Source organism: Aedes aegypti, chromosome 2 (assembly GCF_002204515.2).
Source record: "Aedes aegypti strain LVP_AGWG chromosome 2, AaegL5.0 Primary Assembly, whole genome shotgun sequence".
Lineage (NCBI taxonomy): Eukaryota > Metazoa > Arthropoda > Insecta > Diptera > Culicidae > Aedes > Aedes aegypti.
Window position 1 is genome coordinate 318,654,641 of NC_035108.1, and position 20,909 is coordinate 318,675,549.

The 20,909-nt window shown below is 39.9% G+C and overlaps 1 protein-coding gene and 1 long non-coding RNA gene across 2 annotated transcripts in view; both read left to right on the forward strand.

Moving 5' to 3' along the window:
* Positions 1-20,909, forward strand: part of LOC5568884 (photoreceptor-specific nuclear receptor) — a 115,957-nt gene that overhangs the window by 78,332 nt on the left and 16,716 nt on the right. Inside the window, exon 5 of the mRNA XM_021845788.1 lies at positions 20,369-20,483. Within this exon, the coding sequence (XP_021701480.1) occupies positions 20,369-20,483 (115 nt within the window). The remainder of the gene's footprint in view (positions 1-20,368; positions 20,484-20,909) is intronic.
* LOC110676741 lies at positions 2,672-3,387 on the forward strand. The gene is made up of 2 exons (XR_002500679.1): positions 2,672-3,181; positions 3,243-3,387. It is a non-coding gene; the product is annotated as an uncharacterized LOC110676741 (long non-coding RNA).

Sequence of the window (20,909 nt, forward strand, 5' to 3'; positions counted from 1 at the left end):
TCCTCCACTACACATCTTCATGTCACGCCTAAGACTGATCATGTTTTTGGAGAAAAGTTTTCCAATCCTATTCAGCTGGGAACCAAAATGGTTCCGTAAAAAAGGATCCGAGACGGCACATAGAGACTAGTAATTTATGGGATTTCGAGTTATTAATTTAAACACAACATTGAAAGCTTCCTTTCTTAACGGTGATTCAAAATTTAAATCTGAAGGCATTGTACCGTTTTGACTCGAAATCCGGACACTTAAGCACCGGGTTAACTTCATGCACCATTTTTATAATTCATAATTTATATTTCCTTTATTTTCTGTGGTTTATCATGAAGTTAAATGTTTATTCTATTGCATGATGTAATAAAAATAGTGATTTGTTGCACAAAAAACGTATAAATATGCTAAAACATGAGATGTGTCTTGATTCGAAATCCGGACACTAATAATTGGTTGCTTCGAAATCCGGACACTTTTGCTTCGAATCCCGGACACCTCTTTTTGACTAAATTTTTGTATATTTTGTATAAAATTCAATACACCAACTCTATGTTCCATAATTTTGAACAGTTTATTATATGTAATCACAAAAGTCTCGAGTCGGAAAAACGCAGAAGCTGCCAGAAAGGTACACAAAGTTTTGGCAAAAATTACTTCACTCTCCTTATGCTAGCGCCTGTATTCACAATGCATTACTCCACCTATAGTTTGATTCATGGTCACACTCTTGATTTAATGCATCAGATACAAAAGTAACACAATTTCTTCTTTGTAATGTTCAAAAATTAATGTTCGTTGGTTAACTAGACACAACAGCTCCCAATGAACTGAATTAAACTTAGTTTTCTTCAAATATTCGTGTGCGTCCGGCTTTCGAAGCAGTCAAATAATATGCTGCTTAATCCGGACACTGAGAATTTTTCACATGAAACTATTAATCCGAGCATTTTTGTTCATTTCCACTTCACAGCAATAAGGCACAATAGTTAGCTCTTCACTCAAAACGCGATTTTGCACAATAACACTGTTTTCAATTCAATTTATATCGAATCTTCCTTCAACGGCAATTGTAAGATGCAATCTAGCAAGGACTGAAATGTGTGGAGTATCGATACGCATTTTGTTTTTTATTTCCATTTTTAATATATTGCAGCCTACTGCGATATATTAACAACTATAACATACAATTAAAGTTGAAGAACAGTTTTGTACATAATGAACATAGAAAAATTTGAATTTATATTATTAAAAATGTAAAAACAGTCATAGTGTCCGGCTTTCGAAGCGTCCGGCAATTCGAAGCAAAACGGTATTGCTATAGGCAGAGATCTTTAATAGCAGTTATACAACCGTGCCCAATTGCCAACTTTCGCAGCTAGTCTTCTACCAATTGTATTGTTCATCGGGACGCTGTAGTTCAGGGCTGCCCAACGTACGGCCCGCGGGCCGCATCCGGCCCGCGACTTCATTTTCTGCGGCCCGCGGAGGGTTCGAAGACTCTTCTCATATTTGGCCCGTTGAATATTCTACCATTCTAGAACATACTAAGCCTATTTAATTTTCAATTTATTTTAAATCTGAAATTTTAGCAAAGTAATTATTTGAATTGTTTGGTTGTTAACAAAGATGGTTAAAGGGAATAAGATGACCGACTCTTTATTTTTCCATACATTTTGCTGACGACACACTATTCAAGTAACACTAATGCCATCTGTTGAGTGAAAAGCGCGTAAACTTTATTTTCGGCTTAATGCAAATCATTGTGCAATTGAAAAACGATGAGCAAGAGGATGAAATCAAAACAAACACGCTTAAAAGAAAGATACACAGAAATGAGTGCGACCCACACAAAATCTGGCTCTTCTAAACCAACACAAAATTTGTGTAATGCTAAAAAATCACTCCTGTGCTGGTTTCTTTTTTTTCTTACTTTTTATGGCATTCAGAGATAATTGGGAATATCGAACAACCCCGTGTGAGCTGTGTATCTTTTTTTAAGTGTAAATGTCATAAACGAACATTTCGACATCTGGACTAGGAGAACGTTACGTTTTAGTTGGCTTTTGACTCACCAGAGCTGTTCATGTCGCCTGGAAAAGACCAGAGTCGGTTATCTTTTTCCATCTAACCATCTTTGTTGTAAACCTAGATACTTAATTCATTCAAATTCTCAATTTCAAATTATGGATGTTTCAACAATGTTTCTACCATGACTTTTTCCGACATTCATCTTTGACAGGATTATGAGAAAGGCACACGCTAAGAAAATAAGATACTAGATTGCTTAAATATCATTCTAAAACCATATTCGGTCTATTCACTCATTGCGCTGCATGTTAATGTATTAAGCTTTGGCTAGTATAAACGTATTTTATATCTGAGAATGATTTTTTGAAAATTATGCATTTAAGGCATAAAATTCTAAAATCCTATATGATGAATAAAAATAAGCCATTTTCTTTAGTAACAGTAAACAAAGGCAGGAAAAAAGGAAAAATGGGAAAAGCGCATGTATTTCTTTGTATTTGAATCATATCTTGGTGTATCTTCCAATCTTTTTAACTTTGGTCACAATCAATTTCCCACACTTGTCGCAGCTGTTGCCGACTTGCTCGCGAAGGTCGGAATGGAGCTCTCCCATAAAATAATCTGGAAATTGTAAAAAGCCTGCACGGAGAAAAACGAAAATACTAGTTAGTGTACGATATATTATTTTTTCAATATAAAGCTCTTTTAATCATTGAGAAGATTGGAAATTATTCACTGAATGATTAAATTTAATACTTTACCATGCTTATCCACGATTTATTTTTTGTTGTGCTTATGAAGTGAATTTTGCTAATCTTGGGACTTGTTCAATATATAATTTCATTTGTTCGGTACGGTATCAACACAACATCGCGTTTTCCAGCATTCTTACAAATAATACGCGTTTTAGTTATTTTTCAATACGAGTGCTTTTTCATGCTGTTTCTCGAATGAATCTCGGAAAGGAAAACGGATACGTGGGCAAAATGCTTGAAGTAGATGCCTAGCCGTTTATTACCAGCACTACCAGTCTGCATCCAGTTTCGCCATTGTGTCGTGTTCAGCTATCATCAGAGACATTTGGAAAGTTGCCACAGAAAGCCATTAAAAGCTCAGCATTTGAGAGTAAAATGAGAAACCGATAATTACGAATATGATGGTAAGTTTTATTACCGTATCCGTATCGACATTTTGTGATCATTCTGTTAAACATTTTCCAGATTATTTTATGGGAGAGCTCCATTCCGACCTTCGCGAGCAAGTCGGCAACAGCTGCGACAAGTGTGGGAAATTGATTGTGACCAAAGTTAAAAAGATTGGAAGATACACCAAGATATGATTCAAATACAAAGAAATACATGCGCTTTTCCCATTTTTTCCTTTTTTCCTGCCTTTGTTTACTGTTACTAAAGAAAATGGCTTATTTTTATTCATCATATAGGATTTTAGAATTTTATGCCTTAAATGCATAATTTTCAAAAAATCATTCTCAGATATAAAATACGTTTATACTAGCCAAAGCTTAATACATTAACATGCAGCGCAATGAGTGAATAGACCGAATATGGTTTTAGAATGATATTTAAGCAATCTAGTATCTTATTTTCTTAGCGTGTATGTAGTCGAAATCAGATTGTAAATTATTTCTGTCAAATGTACCAGTAATGTGGTGGGATGTATCGTAAACATAGTAAATTGGCCTGAAATTGCATGGTAGTTTCAAGAATGGGCGTAGTCAACTATAATAGTAGTTTTTACCCCAGATTTTTTTCCCGTGCACGATTTTAGCGAATAACATTGACTGGATTCTCACAGAATTTTTACCAGGATTCCATAGCCAAAATTTTCAACGAATTCAATTCATAATTTTGTAAAATCCGGGACAAGATTACAACATTACGTTATGTAACATATGACAGAAAACTAAACGAATATATAATAAAATTATGAGCAGGTTTGTTTCGAAAAAATAAGCATTTTTCAATATTTCTAAATGGCATTTCAAAATGATTATTGAGATTCCTAAGGAATCCTACACGGGAAAAAATTCTGTGGCAAAAATTACTATTATAGCTGACTACGCCCATTCTTGAAACTACCATACAATTTCAGACCAATTTACTATGTTTACGGTACATCCCACCACATTACTGGTACATTTGACAGAAATAATTTACAACAATCTGATTTCGACTACACTGAAACAAGCGTTGCAGTAATGAGAACCATGAACGTGTTTTTAAATTTACTATTCCAACCACGATTGAGCTATCATGAACGCTTTTTATTTGCGTTTTGTTCACTCTCAATCCAACCGCATCGATAGCCGAGCGGCTAGCGTTCGCGCTTGACAATCGCCAGATCCTCGGTTCGATTCTAGTCTGCTGCGTTTTTAACCATGATATAGTAATTTTTACTATACAAATGGTGCCATGGTAAAATTGAATGCACAAAATATTCTAAATAAATGCGAATTTAGTCTGCACAAATCAAGTGGCGTTGTGTATTTAATTTAACCCTCTGATATAGTATTTTCAACCGCAACGCTGTTCTCAGTGTACATACATGGTAAAATCAAGCGCATTTCTGGTCTGCTGAAAATTGCCGGTGCGAGCGCTTAAGTTAACCCCCTAAAATAGTAGTTTTTACCGCACATTTTTTTTGCGTGTAGGCACGAAAGTTGTAAAATCTTGGACATACTGACTAAAATTTTCGCAAAAGCTTGAACAGGATTCTAGCACATTCTAGATTATGCTAATAACATTAGGTCGGATTCTGACAGAATTTCGAGTACGATTCTAAAAAAAATGTTTGATTTTATTCTTACAGGATTCACAATTTCTGAAGTAAATTTTTCAAAATATTCTGGACTAGTACATTATATAATTTTGAAAGGGACTCTCACAATGTCCAGCAGAATGCTTAGCAGCAATTATCTTCTTATCCATTTCTTCAAATAAAATTTACTCGATTCACTGATTTTCGTCAGATTTTATGAACTTCATTTACTGACTTTCGTCAAACTTCATGGGAATATTTGTACGTTTAAAAATGTGGCCCCCGGCACAAAATTATTCCTGCAATGTGGCTCGCGGTTCAAAAAGGTTGGGCAGGCCTGCTGTAGTTGGACCGACATGAAGTTTGTAATTATTTTCATCCAGAATAGTACGTTTTTGTAGCAAAAGAACTATGAATCAAATAAGAAGATATAAAAACATCAGTGATATTGAGCACAAGGGGAGACGTCAAATCATTCCAAACAAGCTATTGCACCTAACGACGCACAGAGGTGACTTTGATCAGAAGCCTGGAAAATTTACCATTCGAAGTCGTTCGATTTTCCAGGAATCATTTTTTTTTTTTGCAACGCATAATAGGCCTATTGTCAAATTTCCAGCTTTCGATAAGAAAAAAAAAACTTTAACGTGTATTCCGCGAAATAAATTCAAAAATTTCGTTTCGTTTCGAAAAATTCCGTGAGATATTTGATTTCGTATCGGGTTACACGAAACATTTTTAAATTTCGTTTCGTTTCGTCATTATCAGCGCAAGATATTCCGCGTATCGTTTCGTTTCGTATCGACATGGAAAAAATCCATATCGCATACCCTTACAGTCTTCATAGTAATGACGCGAACAACACCGCCCTTCCCTGGATGCAATTGGGTGATTCTTCGAAGCGGCCACTGCACAGGAGCCCGATTTTCGTCCTTGATGATAACAATTTGGCCCACCCGGACCGGGACTGGTGATTTACAATCTTTCGTTGCACGTGACTGAAGTTGTGCGAGGTATTCGGAATACCAACGAACTCAAATACGCTGGAACAGCTTCTGGGTGAACTGCCAGTGGTTCAACCGATTGTCTGGAGTATCGACGCAGGTTCGTTCTGGAACAGCTTGAAGGTTTGATCCCACCAGGAAGAGACCGGGTGTCAGCACATTCAAATTAGCGGGATCGGACGGGATTGGAGTCTACGGCATCGAGTTGAGGCACATTTCTATATGCGCCAGCAACGTAACCATATCTTCATACGGCAGACTAATGCTACCGATTTCACGCAGGAGATGGTGCTTTGCTGACTTCACCGCGGCTTCCCACAATCCGCCAAAGTATGGTGCGCGGGGAGGGATGAACTTCCACTGGATCTGCTTTTCAGCGCACCAGGTCGGGATCTGATTTCGGTCTGCATCACTAGATTTCAGCATCTCGAAAATTCGATGGAAAGCATTAGCTGCTCCCTTGAAGGCGGTCCCGTTGTCCGAGTGCTGTACTCTGCTGAAAGAGGATGGGTTTGTTCTGGAAGCACTTGACCACCGTTGTACATATACGTACAACGAACAAGATTCCTTCCTCCGATGACCCAATATTTCTGGTGCATTGTTGCCAGCATCAGTTGCGGTTCGGCGTGGAGCAGAACCTTGTGATAGTGTTGGGCGAACAGTTCTGCCAAGGGATGTTTTGCAGATAGAATCATTGGATGCTTGACGATATCCGGAAGTTCGGCATTCAAAAGGTGTTTACTGACATGGAGGATTCCGCCATCGTGGACATGAGGCTTCAGCAGTTTGAACGAGGAGGACTTCAGCGAATTCTTATCAGTGGTTAGCTCTTCCGCGTAGAGTTGTGATTGGGCAAGACGAACTAGTGCACGATCTGCGGCTTCAAGGTCGGCTGTTGACAGAATGCTGCTACTTGACTTGTTTCAAGTTCGTGCTGCTGCTCGTAGGGCGTTGATGTACTTCAGACAGTACGCTAAAACATGGCGAAGTTTTGTGTATGTCGAATAACGTGTGAAAAGCTGATCGGGTAGTTGATCTTCTGGGGCGATGATCGTGGTGAGTGTTACCTTCCGAGCTTCTTCGATGGCTGTGGTGGATTCTCCTACTGGATCAATCAAAATTGGTCAACGATTTAGGAATTCCGATAGTCACTGCAGGCCCTTCCACCATCTGGTTTGGTTGATGAGATCCGTGGGTGGCAGACCACGGGACAGCTCGTCAGCTGGGTTTTCTACTCCTGGCACCTGTTACCAAGAATAAACATCGGTGGAAGATTGGATGGTGGAAACACGATTTGCAACAAATGTTTTCCACCGGCTTAGTGGACATTTCAATCATTGGATGACGGTGGTGGAGTCGGTCCTGAAAAATACTTCTGCTGGGGTTTTGATCGACTGCCGCACCTTGTGATACAATTTCGTAGATAAAACGGCGGTGCAGAGTTCGTGCCGCGCTATGGTGTGCTTCGTTGCGAGCGTGTTCGATGTCAGCAGTTGAACCTTCACCTCATCTGCATTCAACGTACGGACGTAGCAGCAAGCTCCATACGTTACTTCGGAGAATAAATGTAGCTCGGTTTAAGAAACATCAGGCAGTGATACGAAGCAGGGAATTTTGATTTCAGCGAGAATCGGGAGTGTTGCATGAAACTGCGTCCATTCATCTTGCAGCTTATCCAGTAGTGGACGGTCCCATTCGTACGGGGACTTATCTTCGTTCTTGAGCTTTCATAAACGTTGCATAAATAGCTTTGCCGTAGCTATTGCGGAGCCAACAAGGCCGAGAGGATCGAAGATCTTGGCGATGTAGGAGATACCAATCCTCTTCGTGAGAACGGCTGCCGGTAGTGGAAGGTCGACGTTGAACCGTAACATATCGGTCCTTGTATCCCACACGGTACACCTGGAGATCACCCCAACAAACTGAATCGCAAATCGACCACGATTTGATTGATGGAAGACACTTCTCGGACATTATCGACGTCAGAACTTATCGCGGCGCAAACATCGATTCGGACCACTACCTAGTGACGGTTGAAGTGCGCCAACGACTCTCCGTTGTGAACAACATTCGGTACCGACGCCCGCCACGGTACAATATGGAACGACTCAAGCTACCCGAAGTCGCAACTGATTACGCGCAAAGCCTTGAAGCAGCGTTGCCGGAAGAGGGAGAGCTCACCGAAGCCCCTCTTGAGGACTGCTGGAGTAGTCTCAAAGCAGCCATAAACAACGCAGCGGAAGGTGCCATTGGGTTCGTGGAAGCAAATCGACGGAACGGTTGGTTCGACGAGGAGTGTCAGATGGTTTTGGACGAGAAGAATGCAGCTCGGGCGATGATGCTGCAGCAAGGCACCCGTCAAAACGTGGAACGATATAATCAGAAGCGAAGACAGCAAACCCATCTATTCCGGGATAAAAAGCGCCGCCTGGAAGAGTTGGAGTGCGAAGAGATGGAGCAGCTGTATCGTTCTCAAGAAACACGAAAGTTCTACAAGAAACTAAATGCATCCCGCAAAGGCTTTGTGCCGCGAGCCGAAAAGTGCCGGGATAAGGATGGAGGTATCTTGACGGACGAACGTGAGGTGATTGAAAGGTGGAAGCAGCATTACGATGAACACCTAAACGGCGCAGAGGAGGAAGATCAAGACAGCAGGAAGAATGACTTCATCAGTACGGCGGATGAGGGAGACGTGCCAACTCCCACAATAGGTGAAGTTAAGGATGCTATCAAACATCTCAAGAACAACAGAGCAGCTGGAAAGGATGGTATTGGAGCGGAACTTATTAAAATGGGCCCGGACAGGTTGGCCACTTGTCTGCACCGATTGATAGCCAGGATCTGGGATACAGAACAGCTACCGGAGGAGTGGAAGGAGGGAATAATATACCCAATATACAAAAATGGTGACAAGTTAGAATGTGAGAACTATCGAGCGATCACCATTCTTAATGCAGCCTATAAAGTGCTTTCCCAGATCATCTTCCGCCGTCTATCGCCACTGGCAAGCAGATTTGTGGAAAGTAATCAAGCCGGTTTTGTGGATGGGCGATCGACGACAGACCAAATCTTCAAGTTGCGGCAGATCCTCCAAAAGTGTCGCGAATATCAAGTCCCTACGCACCATCTATTCATCGATTTCAAAGCGGCCTATGATACCATCGATCACGAAGAGCTATGGAAGATTATGGACGAGAATGGTTTTCCCGGGAAACTGACTAGACTGATCAAAGCAACGATGGATAGTGTACAGTGCTGTGTGAAGATATCGGGTGCATTATCGGACCCGTTTGAAACACGCAAAGGACTTCGACAAGGCGATGGTCTTTCCTGCCTCCTGTTCAATATTGCGCTAGAAGGTGTTATAAAACGGGCGGGCTTCAACATGCGAGGCACGATCTTCAATAAATCCAGCCAGTTCATTTGTTTCGCTGACGACGTGGACATTGTCAGAAGAACGTTCCAGCTGGTTGCTGAACAGTATACCAAGCTGAAACGTGAAGCAGATCGGGTTGGATTGAAGGTAAATACGTCGAAGACGAAATATCTACTGGCTGGAAGAACCGAGCGCGATAGAGCTCGCATAGGCAGACGCGTGACGATCGACGGGGATGAGTTTGAGATGGTGGACGAATTCGTCTACCTCGGATCGATTCTACCCCATTACACCGAATCCCGTTTCCCCGAATGCCATTATCCCGAATTCCATTATCCCGAATGTACCATTACCCCGAATTCCATCACCCCGAATGCTATTTCCCCGAATTTACAATTATGTTGACATGATGACGTTGGTGGCATTTCCCCACGATTTTCGAATTCGGGGTAATGTCATTCGGGGCTATGGGTCGTTCGGGGATTTGGATTTCGGGGTAATGGCATTCGGGTTAGTGGCATTCGGGGTAATGGTATTCGGGGTAATGGGGTAGAATCCTCGAACTGCAGCAGAGAAATTTGAAGACGTATCATTGCCGGAAGTCGTGCTTACTATGGACTCCACAAGACCTTGCGGTCTGGTAAACTTCACTTCCGTACTAAGTGTACCATGTACAAGACGCTAATAAGACCGGTAGTCCTCTACGGGCATGAGACGTGGACAATGCTCGAAGAGGACCAGCAAGTGCTAGGAGTTTTTGAACGACGTGTGCTTAGGACGATCGTCGGCGGAGTATGTGAGAACGGCGTATGGAGGAGAAAAATGAACCACGAGCTTGCGCAACTCTACGGTGAACCCAGTATCACGAAAGTCGCCAAAGCTGGAAGGGTACGATGTGCGGGACACGTTGTGAGAATGCCGGACAACAATCCCGCAAAAATGGTGTTCAACTCAAATCCGGCCGGTACAAGACGAAGGGGAGCGCAACGAGCTAGGTAGTTTGACCAAGTGGAGCAGGATCTTGGAAGTGTGGAGCGATCGAGGAATTGGAGGTTAGCAGCCATGGACCGAGTTACTTGGCGTAACATTGTGGCGCAGGTCATGTCTTGAAGGACGTAGAGCCAGCAAAAGCAAAAAAAAAATCCCACACTAATCCAAAAGTTGATACCGACTGATCATCTTGCACGGATTTTATCGCCAAGTCTTCTGGTGGAATATCGGCTAACGCTTCTGGAACTGTCCACTGCTGGCTACCTTCGAGAGTAAAAAGCCCTTCAAATCACAGTACCTATTCTCAAAAACAGTCCGAACTTTGTTGTGCTCCTCAAACTTCTCGCTACCCAGCATATCTACTTCGCTTTGCACATGCTGGAACTCCTTGTAGATTCTATCTAGAGTTTCCAACCGCACCGCCACTTGATTAGAGTCCCGTTGGTGATTGCACTCCGCAACGAACTTTTACACCGCACCGCGAACCGCAATCACACGCTTCAGCTTCAGAAGATCCTCTTCTAGGTTTTTTACGCGCGAAAAACGAAAAACGACACAAATCGATTCGAAATATCCTTCCTGACGCGGTGTGCCGTTCCTACGCGAACCGAACGTGAGTAGCACAAGATCGAACGATTTGCTTCTTCCCGTCGCGATGCACTACCCAAACGCGGATATACGACGGAGGTACCAAGAAATCGATCGAAATACTCCTTCCTGACAACGCGATAGACCGAAAAGGGTGCGATAATTCGATTTGATTTATCCTTCCCGTCGCGACGTACCCTTTTTACGCTACGCGTGTCCGCTATAACGCCACCACTATCACTTTGCCTCCATTTCTGGCCTCCGTAATCACCGCTTTTGACCACTTGCCTCCGTCGCTGATTGGCTTGGATTGTCCTCCGATCCGGCTCGAAGGATCAATGAACGAGCCCGGCAAAATACTGAGTGCCCGGCTCGTTTAAATGACAAAAAAAAAACTGTTTTCTGGCGCTTGGACATGACATTGGAATTTCTGGAATATCTCCGGTGTCCGATGACCAATATGCATGACTAATAAAGTTGTTAAAACTAGATCAAATCTGCCGTCAACTGCTTCCAGAGGCATCATAAATTTTTCATAAAGTTATAAGCATTTGAATTTATGCAACATTTTGCCTATCCCCTGCATATTTAGTTATAAAAACCGCATTTTCCAGAACAAAATGGGGCAAAAGTGCACTTATACACGATTACTTCGGGTAAAATTATCATCATTCAATTCCTTGATGTTTTTTTTTCTATGGAATATGACAATTTTCGAGATGGTGCTTCTCGTCTCGCATGAATGAGGCGTCTTGTTGGTTTCATTTTTTCGCACGGTGAAAGAGTCAATGACAATATTCCCGATTACTGACGCTGCTAATAAAGTTTAGTGGAAAGTCACTAAGTGTTCAAATGAACGTTAACATAGTAATAAATATGTTCTTAAATTAAAGTCTATCTTCTCAAACAACTGTTTGAGAACAGTAACAACGTAATTTTACAACAAACACTCGCAACAATCACAGCTTTTGTTCTTGGCAGTTCATTTCCCAAGGTTCATCCTTTGTGTCCACGTTTTATCAAACACACATTCAGAACCGCCCCCGCATCCAACTCGGAAACACCCACTTCGTAGACTGCGTGTTGGATTCCGATCGCCCAGTACTTCAATGTGCTTGGTGAGCGCCTGCAACCAAATCCAACCCACCCAATTTGAGAAAAACATATTTTGTTTGATGATGAGCCCCAGTAGCCGCTGCCTGTAAAAACTGTGGTCTGATTCAAGCTGATTCGCTCCGGAAAAGTTCCTCAGAGCCGTAACGATTGCCGTCGCACAGTGGACGCACTTCATACTTATGTTGAACAGAAGTGAAAATCTGGCTTGAATCGTTAGAAAATTTCCATTAATTTTCAAAGCATGACTTTTTGAGGTATTGCTAAGGCTCGTGGATCAATTTGAAAACAATTATAATGCCAGGATTTTATTCGATGAATTCTCCCCAGGATATTTATCAATTCAATACCCTGATAGACCTATTTGTATTTCCTCTTCTAGAAACCCTTTGATTCTGATCATGTCCCTATCGCGTTTCAATTATCCCAATACTAACAGCTTCACTTTCAACTATCTTAGAGCCGACTTAAATACATATACAACAAAAATCGATAGTAATCTTGATCTTAATATTTCTTTGCAAACAAAGCTTGATATTGAAACAGTAACTAATTCCATTGTTAAAATTCAAATCCGTTATTACAAATTTATTCAGCGAGATAGCCGACAACCAAGAATTTACGTTTTCAACTTCCAGTCGCAACCCCCAATAAAGTTATTACAAACAATGGTTTAAAACTCTTGATTCGTTTTAAAATCATAAAGAAAAGGCAATTTCAACGCACTTGTGATACTGCTATAAAAATTATATGGCAGGATCTGCAAAAATAAATTAAAATACGTTTTTCTCAATTCAGAAACAACTCAGAGGCCGTTTCAGAGGATAACAAATTCGTACTAACTATTTGCAAAAAAGCTCAAACACTTGCTATTCATTTTGAAAGCGAGTTTGAAATTCTTTGATTTCAGCTTATATCTTAAATTAAAAACTTCGTATGTTTTACTTTTGGCCAGCTTTGGACCACTGTGCGTCTTCCCTAGCTCGCATTGGTGGCGAAGCCGAAGGCATACACGCTTCGGCAAAAAAGGTCACATTAGTTCGCTTTAGGACGCTCCAGACTCAGACCACACCGCCAGCCAGAGGACACGAAGCGGGGTCGCGCGCAACTCATGGCAAAACACGGCAGGAGGCAGAAATGGGTTGGAAACGCCATGAAACAAAACACGTGCCGCGGGAAATTACATTTTCTATTTTGTGGCGAAAGCAGATATGTAGAAAGAATGTTGGACTCTCGACGAACCTGAAAAAAATCCTATCTCACTGCTCGTTTGGTTGCGCCACCTGGAGTGACGACATAGCGCACTCAGTGCTTCAAAGTTCGAGGGAAACATTGGATCTGTTTTTGGTTCAATTTGTGTCGCAAATTGCTGTTGGTTACATTTTTGCATACAAACAATACGATGCAGTAGATGTGTGGCACATGGCTAAAGGGTGTGAAGTGATAATTCATTTTTGGACAAGAACTAGAGAAACTAATTATATTTCAAATTGTGGTACAATGTTTGCACAAACAGGAGTGAATTGAAAATGACGTGTTATTGTGTTCACAAGACGAAGGCATAATTTAGAAGGTTTTTTATAGACTGCATAGTTTAATTTTGGTTTAGTAAAATCATTATTTTTATAATGCGATGTACATACTGAAATCTCTGTTTTGTATTGAAAATCTATTGAAGCTTCGTTGAAGCGATTAAATATGATTTTTCATCAGTTGATTCGAGAAACTTTAACCCACAGTTTATGTACTTACCGTTGGTGAAGAAGCAGAATAGAATTTATGTGGACCCTCATCAGCATTGGTATAGTTAGCTCCATTCCAATAACAACTTGATTCATTTTCACTTCAAGATGTTTCAAAAGTAATTCGCGATCTCTATGTGTTTCCGACAAAACGCTGCAGTCTTCTTTCTTTGTGATTTGAAAAAAATCCTTAATTCCCTTTATGGAGTTCAAGCTCTCCTGCCTTAATCCTACAAATTCGGAAATACTGTCTACAATTGGCAGCACCTTTTGCTTCCTCAGTTGCATCGAAGGGACTGGGTTGTAGACTGCTTCTATTTGCTGTTTTTAAAATTTGTCTAATAAATCGAACTGAATACTCCTGATGTGGGGTAATATGCAACACACAGTTCTAATTCCATCGAAAACTCCACTAATCACTTGTTATTTCAATCATTTAATAATTCACAGTTAATAAAGCATTGCAATAATTTGAAATTAGAAATTAGAAGTTATCCAACAAGGGTTGTCAAAAAGGTTTTTATTTGTTTAGTGTTTGAGCATAAAATTAACCAAACTTTTATCTTGTATTTTCGTACACTACTAAGTACTGTAACTGATAGCTAATACCTCGAATGGTATATTTCTACAATTTGTGTGCTGAGAGGAACGATTTTCAGTCTTACTTTCTTACGATCAAGCGTGCAATATGGTTTTCATCTCCAGTAAACAAACCAAAACGGTAAGATTACTCAAATTCTTGCAGAAATCTTCTGTTTTATAGCTTACATCAATGGAGAGTATAATAAATTATAATAGTTTAACTCAATGCCATATAAAACTTTAATTCGGTTACATGTTGATGTGTTGCAAGTTTTACCCCTGTTGCAAATTACCCCGACGGTAATACAGTAAGGACCCGATTTTGTCAGCCCCTCGATGAATTTTAGGCTGACAAAATGGGGAGCCTCACAAAATCGGGTCATTTTATTTTGTTCCTGTTTTATAAATTTTTATGTGTTACATGGTTAAATGGACTTTAAAGAGGGCGATGGACATGGCCGTAGCCAGTTTTTTTTATCAGGGGCTCCCCCTCCCTTATAATGGTAATATCGATTTTTAACACATAATAAAAGGCATTGCCATTGCCCCCTCTGGCTACGCCCATGCGTGCATGACATCAAACATAATCATCAATTTTAATGTAAACGTGGTAAAACATGACGATAACAATTTTTTGACAAATTTAAAATAGGCTGACAAAATCGGGTCAAAAAGCTGACAAAATCGGGGGTAGACAAAATCGGGGGCAGAAAAAATCGGGGCTGACAAAATCGGGTCAGTACTGTATATTGATTTTCATCACGCCAATCTCAGTTTTCTTGAAATTCTAGTGATAGAGGACGGCGGCGTCATTCTATTTTTCCTATCGTAAATAAACTGCTAGGTTCAAAATTTTATCAGTTGAAGAATTTTTTTGTACATTATCGAGAATAGTTTTCAATTATTATAAGTATAATAGCCAGTTAGGCGGCATCCACAAATTACGTAACGCTCTAGGGGGAGGGGGGAGTAGGGTCAAGCGTTACGGCTCATACAAAAATTTGAAATTTTTCATACAAAAAGCGTTACGAGGGGGGGGAGGGTTGTCAAAAATTTTCAATTTTAGCGTTACGTAATAAATGGACGCTGCCTTATATCGTATTAATATAAGTGGTTCTAATTAAAGTGAATGTGGCGAAACTTATAAAGATATTGAACATATAGGTTTTCCACTGCACTCGATATATCAATCTATGAAATACATTTATTAGCGATTTAAATAATAATCGTCATCTAAATATTCTGAAAATATTGTATTGGAGCAATATTCCGAATTTGATGCTTTGAGGAACGCCAGTTATTACAGGAAGTCTCTCAGACTTTGAATTCTAATGATTGGAAGGGCCCATACGCAGGTGTCAGTGACATTTTGGATGGTTTTGCCTTAAATTTACTCTAAAATTTTACAGTTTCCAAGTTTTTCAACGGCAGAGCTGTTAAATGTCATAAATATCATGTGGCTTTGACAATTGAATATTACTAATATCATCCTTCCCCGTGGAAACAGTAATCGGGAAAAGTTTTTCCCGGTGACCTTTTCCGAATCACTATCGGTTGGTAATATTTGCTGATGCTAATCTAGCATGGAAGGATATCACAAAAGATAGCATTTATCCAAAAATTTGTCATATAACAGCACTGTTCAACGGTATTTCAGGTTCAGTTTATTAGTGCGTTACAACTTGCAAAACATTTCCGATCATGTACTAATACAGATGGGATGTTTTTCTTCGCTTACTTTGATCGTGCTTCGAAATAAAATGGTCAGCGATTAGTCAGAGTGTACCGAAGGAAATTTTTCATATTTTGAGAAAAACGGTCTTAAAGTCTAACACTCTGCAAATTTTTAAATCAAAAAGTGTGTGGTTCAATATTTCCACAAATCTTTGTTTAACTTTCAAACAGTGAAGTGTGAAGTGATTAGCATGGAAAAACACTCTGACTGAAAAATTTCTTGGAAAATAAAAATCATTTAATGATTGCATTGTCAGAAATATTCAAATTTGCGTTCAGTCAGAGTGGACCAAGTGAAAAACTTGAGTACTGACTGAAATATGCGGGTCCAACAGGCGAGGCCTAGGATATTCCATCCAAACTCCATATGACTACTAAAAACTACCATCCGATCTGGAATCGACTTAAAAAAGCAGTAATCAATCAGTAAAATCAAATAGCTAGTCAAATAACCAGAAATCAAAATCAGATGCATCAAATTATGTAATATTTACGAATTTCTGTTGATGGATTTGAAGAAGAATCGTTCTATGCCAAAAATCTGACGAATCGCTTGGAAGATCTTGCATTTTATTGAATTCCTCTGCGCGATGAACGTTCACGTTGTTATGGTGAAAAGCACTTGGTGATTTTTATTGATCATCCAATGTAAATAATGTAAATTTATTACATATATCTCCCAATTTACAACATTCATCTAATATGATCAGAGTGGAAAGATATAAAATATTTTTACATCTAATGACAGAATATTCCGATTTTCCCAAATTGTGTACTTGGTCCACTCTGACTTGACGACGACCAAATGAAAGCGAATTCCGCAGTCCAGTGCACCAGTAATATACGGTCTGGGTAATGCCTATCCTAGTTCGGGTTCTTTCAACGTCCTGACATTACAGGTACATTTCCATTTCCATTCATTGTCCTTATTTCTTTGCCTGGTCCTTTGCCGAAAATATCATTCTCTATTTCCTCTTTCTAAATTTTTCGTGAGTTGAAAATTCAGTAGGCTACCTTAGCAGGGTCGCACTACCTCATCGCGTTGATGGGGTTGCCATTTTGATGAACAACAGAGATAGAAAGTGACGAACATGTCTACTCAACTGGAACAAAACAAAACAATAAGCTCGAGAGCATCAGAGTGCTGATTTACTCCAATTTGCCGTGCTCGCGAGTGAACGAAGCTAAAGTGATACGTGAACCTGTTCAGATTCAATTCGCTTTAGGAAAGAAAGCTTTTTTCGCACCGATATTTCTGGCTTTCTAGGGTTTTTTACTACAAACTCGTGATTTACTGTCGATTTGATAGATATACATTTGATTTGTCTGTTAAAAGCATAATGAATCATAACTAGTTGGATTACTTGCGAGTAATGGTTCGCGAACTAAAAGACAACACCGTCTTCCGTCATATGCAACGACTGTGAAGATACATGCTGATTGATAAAACGATGGTGGTTGCCAAGTGGAGAGAGCATATGGAAACGTTACTGAATGGTGGGAATGGAAGAGCATCGGAGATCAGAATAAACATCGACAACGATGGCCAAGCTGTGGAGCCTACATCACTAGATGAGGTTAAGAAGGTGATTAAGAAGCTGAAGAACATGGTTTTCCGGCCACACTGATGAGACTGATTCATGAAACGTTGGAAGGTTCGAAATCAAGTATACGGGTTGCGGATGAGATTTCAACATCCTTCGTAACCTTAGACGGATTTATGTAGGGCGTTGCATTTTCAAACCTATTGCTCAACATAGCGTTAGAAGGAGCAATAAGGAGAGCTTGCGTGCATAAGAATGGCACTTTTATCACACGTTCGTATATGCTTCTTGGATTTGCGGACGATATCGACATAATCGGGATTGATCGCCGAGCCGTGGAAGGGGCATACGTGCCTTTCAAAAGGGAGACAACGTGAATTTGACTCATCATTAATACCACAAAGACAAAGTACATGGTCGCTGGTAGACACCGTGGGCCCATAGGTGATGTTGGTAGAGAAGTGGTGATAGGTAGTGATATTTTTGAAGTAGTTGAAGAATTTGTGTACCGTAAAACGGGGTAACTTTGATAGTTTTTTCGAAGAAAACTTGAATATTTATGCATGTTGTTTCAAAAAATTTTAATTCATATTTTTAAAACAAGTTCTGGTATCCTAACTATCGATTCCAGTTGATAGATTTCCAAAAGATTTATTTTTAATGGATATATAATTTTTCATATAATCGAATGTCGGTTTTCTGTTTTGGGGTTACTTTGATAATGGAGCATCACTCGAACAAAATTGAATGAATTATAGAACATTTGTAGGGCGTTGCATATCTTTAGGCGTTTAACGCTATATGGAAAATTCTGACTTAGATTACAAAATTGGCCCCAGTTTGTAAAAATAGTATTCGCTAAGAGTTTCGAGTCCGAATTCGAGTTCTACTATAACTAGGCTGTCAAGTATAAGTGACGAACTCATTATGAGTTCATCAAATAGTGATCGTAGAACAGATTGTTTGAGAGCATTTCAAAATTGCTAAAATCTTATAAATTTTCCATATTTGCATATAAATCCTCAAATGTACTTGATTCCAACGGAAATAGCTTTAACATGAAGTGTCATACTAATACTCTTTACTTTTGCATTCGTTTTGCTTAACAGATTAATAGGAACTTTGTTATTTCGTTTAGTATGTTGAGAGTCTCGCATTATCAAAGTTACCCGCATTATCAAAATTACCCCGTTTTACGGTACTTTGGAACTCTAGTGAATTGCGATAATGATGTTACCCGCGAGGTAAAAAGGCGTATTGCAGCTGCGAGTCAGGCTTTTTACGGACTTCGTAATCAGCTAAAGTCCCGCAGCTTACAGACGAAGACCAAACTCGCGTTGTACAAGACTCTAATTCATCCGGTAGCTATGTACGGCCACGAATCTTGGACTTTGAAAGAGGTCGACCGGAGAGCTTTTAAATAACGGGATGCGTTCAGCATTATTTCATTATTTCTAAAAATTATCGTGTCATGAATTCATTACCCAACAGTTCAAAAACAGTTGCGTAATGAAACTCAAACAGTTTCGTAATGAAAGAAAACCTGGCGTGATAATCATTACGCAACTCATTTCAGTTGAGCTATGACTGCATAATTCAGTGCAGGAAAGTAGGCCGTTTTATGAAAGGTTGGCGTGATGAAAAGCATCCAATTACTTTAAGGAATGGATAAAAAATTTGAATATTCAAATGCCTTTTAACATGCTTGAATTGAGAAACCCATTTAAAATTGAGTTAAAGTCAATGCACACGTTAAGCGAATAGAAAATATTCTGTTCCCAACTCTTCCTGAAAAATAAAAAGCCAATTTACTCTTAAATTTCAATCAATCGTTGGATCTGCGTATTTGATTTTCCAGATTTATGCACATTGAAATTTCAGTTTTTACTTCGTTCACAAATACCCGCTCCTCTCCTACACTGTTTCTTATTTGTAGTACTGTTCTACTAAGTATCTTCCTTCATCTTAATTTATGTACCTTTAAATTGGGACAATGTTTGCTTCTCTGCTATGTGTTCTATGGACTCTTCCACAGCTAAATTTTCCTTTCACTTTTTACCAAACAAAATGAATCCCGTCTAGGTTAAGTCAACATCACAAAGTACACCAATTCAAACTTTCGGAACAACCGACGAGCGTCAAAGTGTCACACAACAATCTTTGTGTATTCAAATGATCTTCCACCCAGCTCCAAAAATTCGGTTGACCCGGTTTCACTGAAGCGTCGATAACGATTCCGATAGCTAGGCCTGGGCGTAATGTTTCTCGCAGTTTGAGACACGCGTTGTCAACCCCTTGATTACTCAACACATGTCGCCACGCAGCAGCAGCAGACTACAAAGGCACTAATTATTGTAACGCTATTTACTGCAAATTGGTTCAATACTGTTTATGAGCAAACCGACCAAACTCCAAGTGGTGCGGTGAATTTGTGCATAATAATTGCATGAGGAAGATCCACATAGTCTGAAAGCTGGAATATTTTATGAGGCCCACCTCGGAGGTAACCCCTTGCCGGAGGAGCGACACGTGTCCGCGCTCGTTTAACCCTTGAAGAGTGTTAATCTTTAAACCAACGCACACGTCAGTCTGAAAAAGACTCACAAAAAAACCGCGCAGGGTAAATCACATCATCTGAGAAAATTAATTATGCATAAAAATGTCGCTCATACGTACGCATGTTGCACCAGTAAGGACTGTACCGGAAAGTATTTGGCAATATATCCAACTGTCACAGAAGAATTTTCGGCACAGTCCTTAGTGACAGCAGCTTCCATGGTTCATGATCATCGTTGTCTGATTGAGGCGTTTTACCATTTTTGCTTTTTTTTTCTTTATTTTCCTTGCATGTGCGGCCCTTTGCTGGTTGCTGGAAATAATCGTTCACGCGAGCAGCAGTCCAAAATGAGCGTCAACCACGTAATACGGCAACAATCAGACCGGAGGCGCTGCGTGATATGGAACAAGGACGTGCCCTACGGGAAGCTGCGGTCGCGGTTGGAGTTTTTGGGTAAGTGTCTCCGTTTTGAGGGCGTTTTTTGCCTTGAGAGGATTTTTATTTTTACCAACAGCATGCCTTTTACACCGCTCTCGTGATAATCAAATTGAGCAAAATTGGGATATGAATTTCAATTGTGCCGTGGGAATGTCGAATACGTACGTACAATATGGATATTTCTCAGGTGGAAAAAGCTTAATATCAGCAATTTTTCATATGGATAGTTAAAAGTGATGTTAACTTGCTAGATATGAGAGATAAAACATCTGGAAATAATAACTAAAATATATTCGTCGCACAAACAATTAGGTTATGAAAGATCTAATCAAAATCTGCGAGCTAATATTATAATCATAAAACAGTATTCATGTTTGCATCTTTGTTCTATGAGCGTGCACTTTACTGACAGAAAATAGTAATCACCCTGTAATAATGATG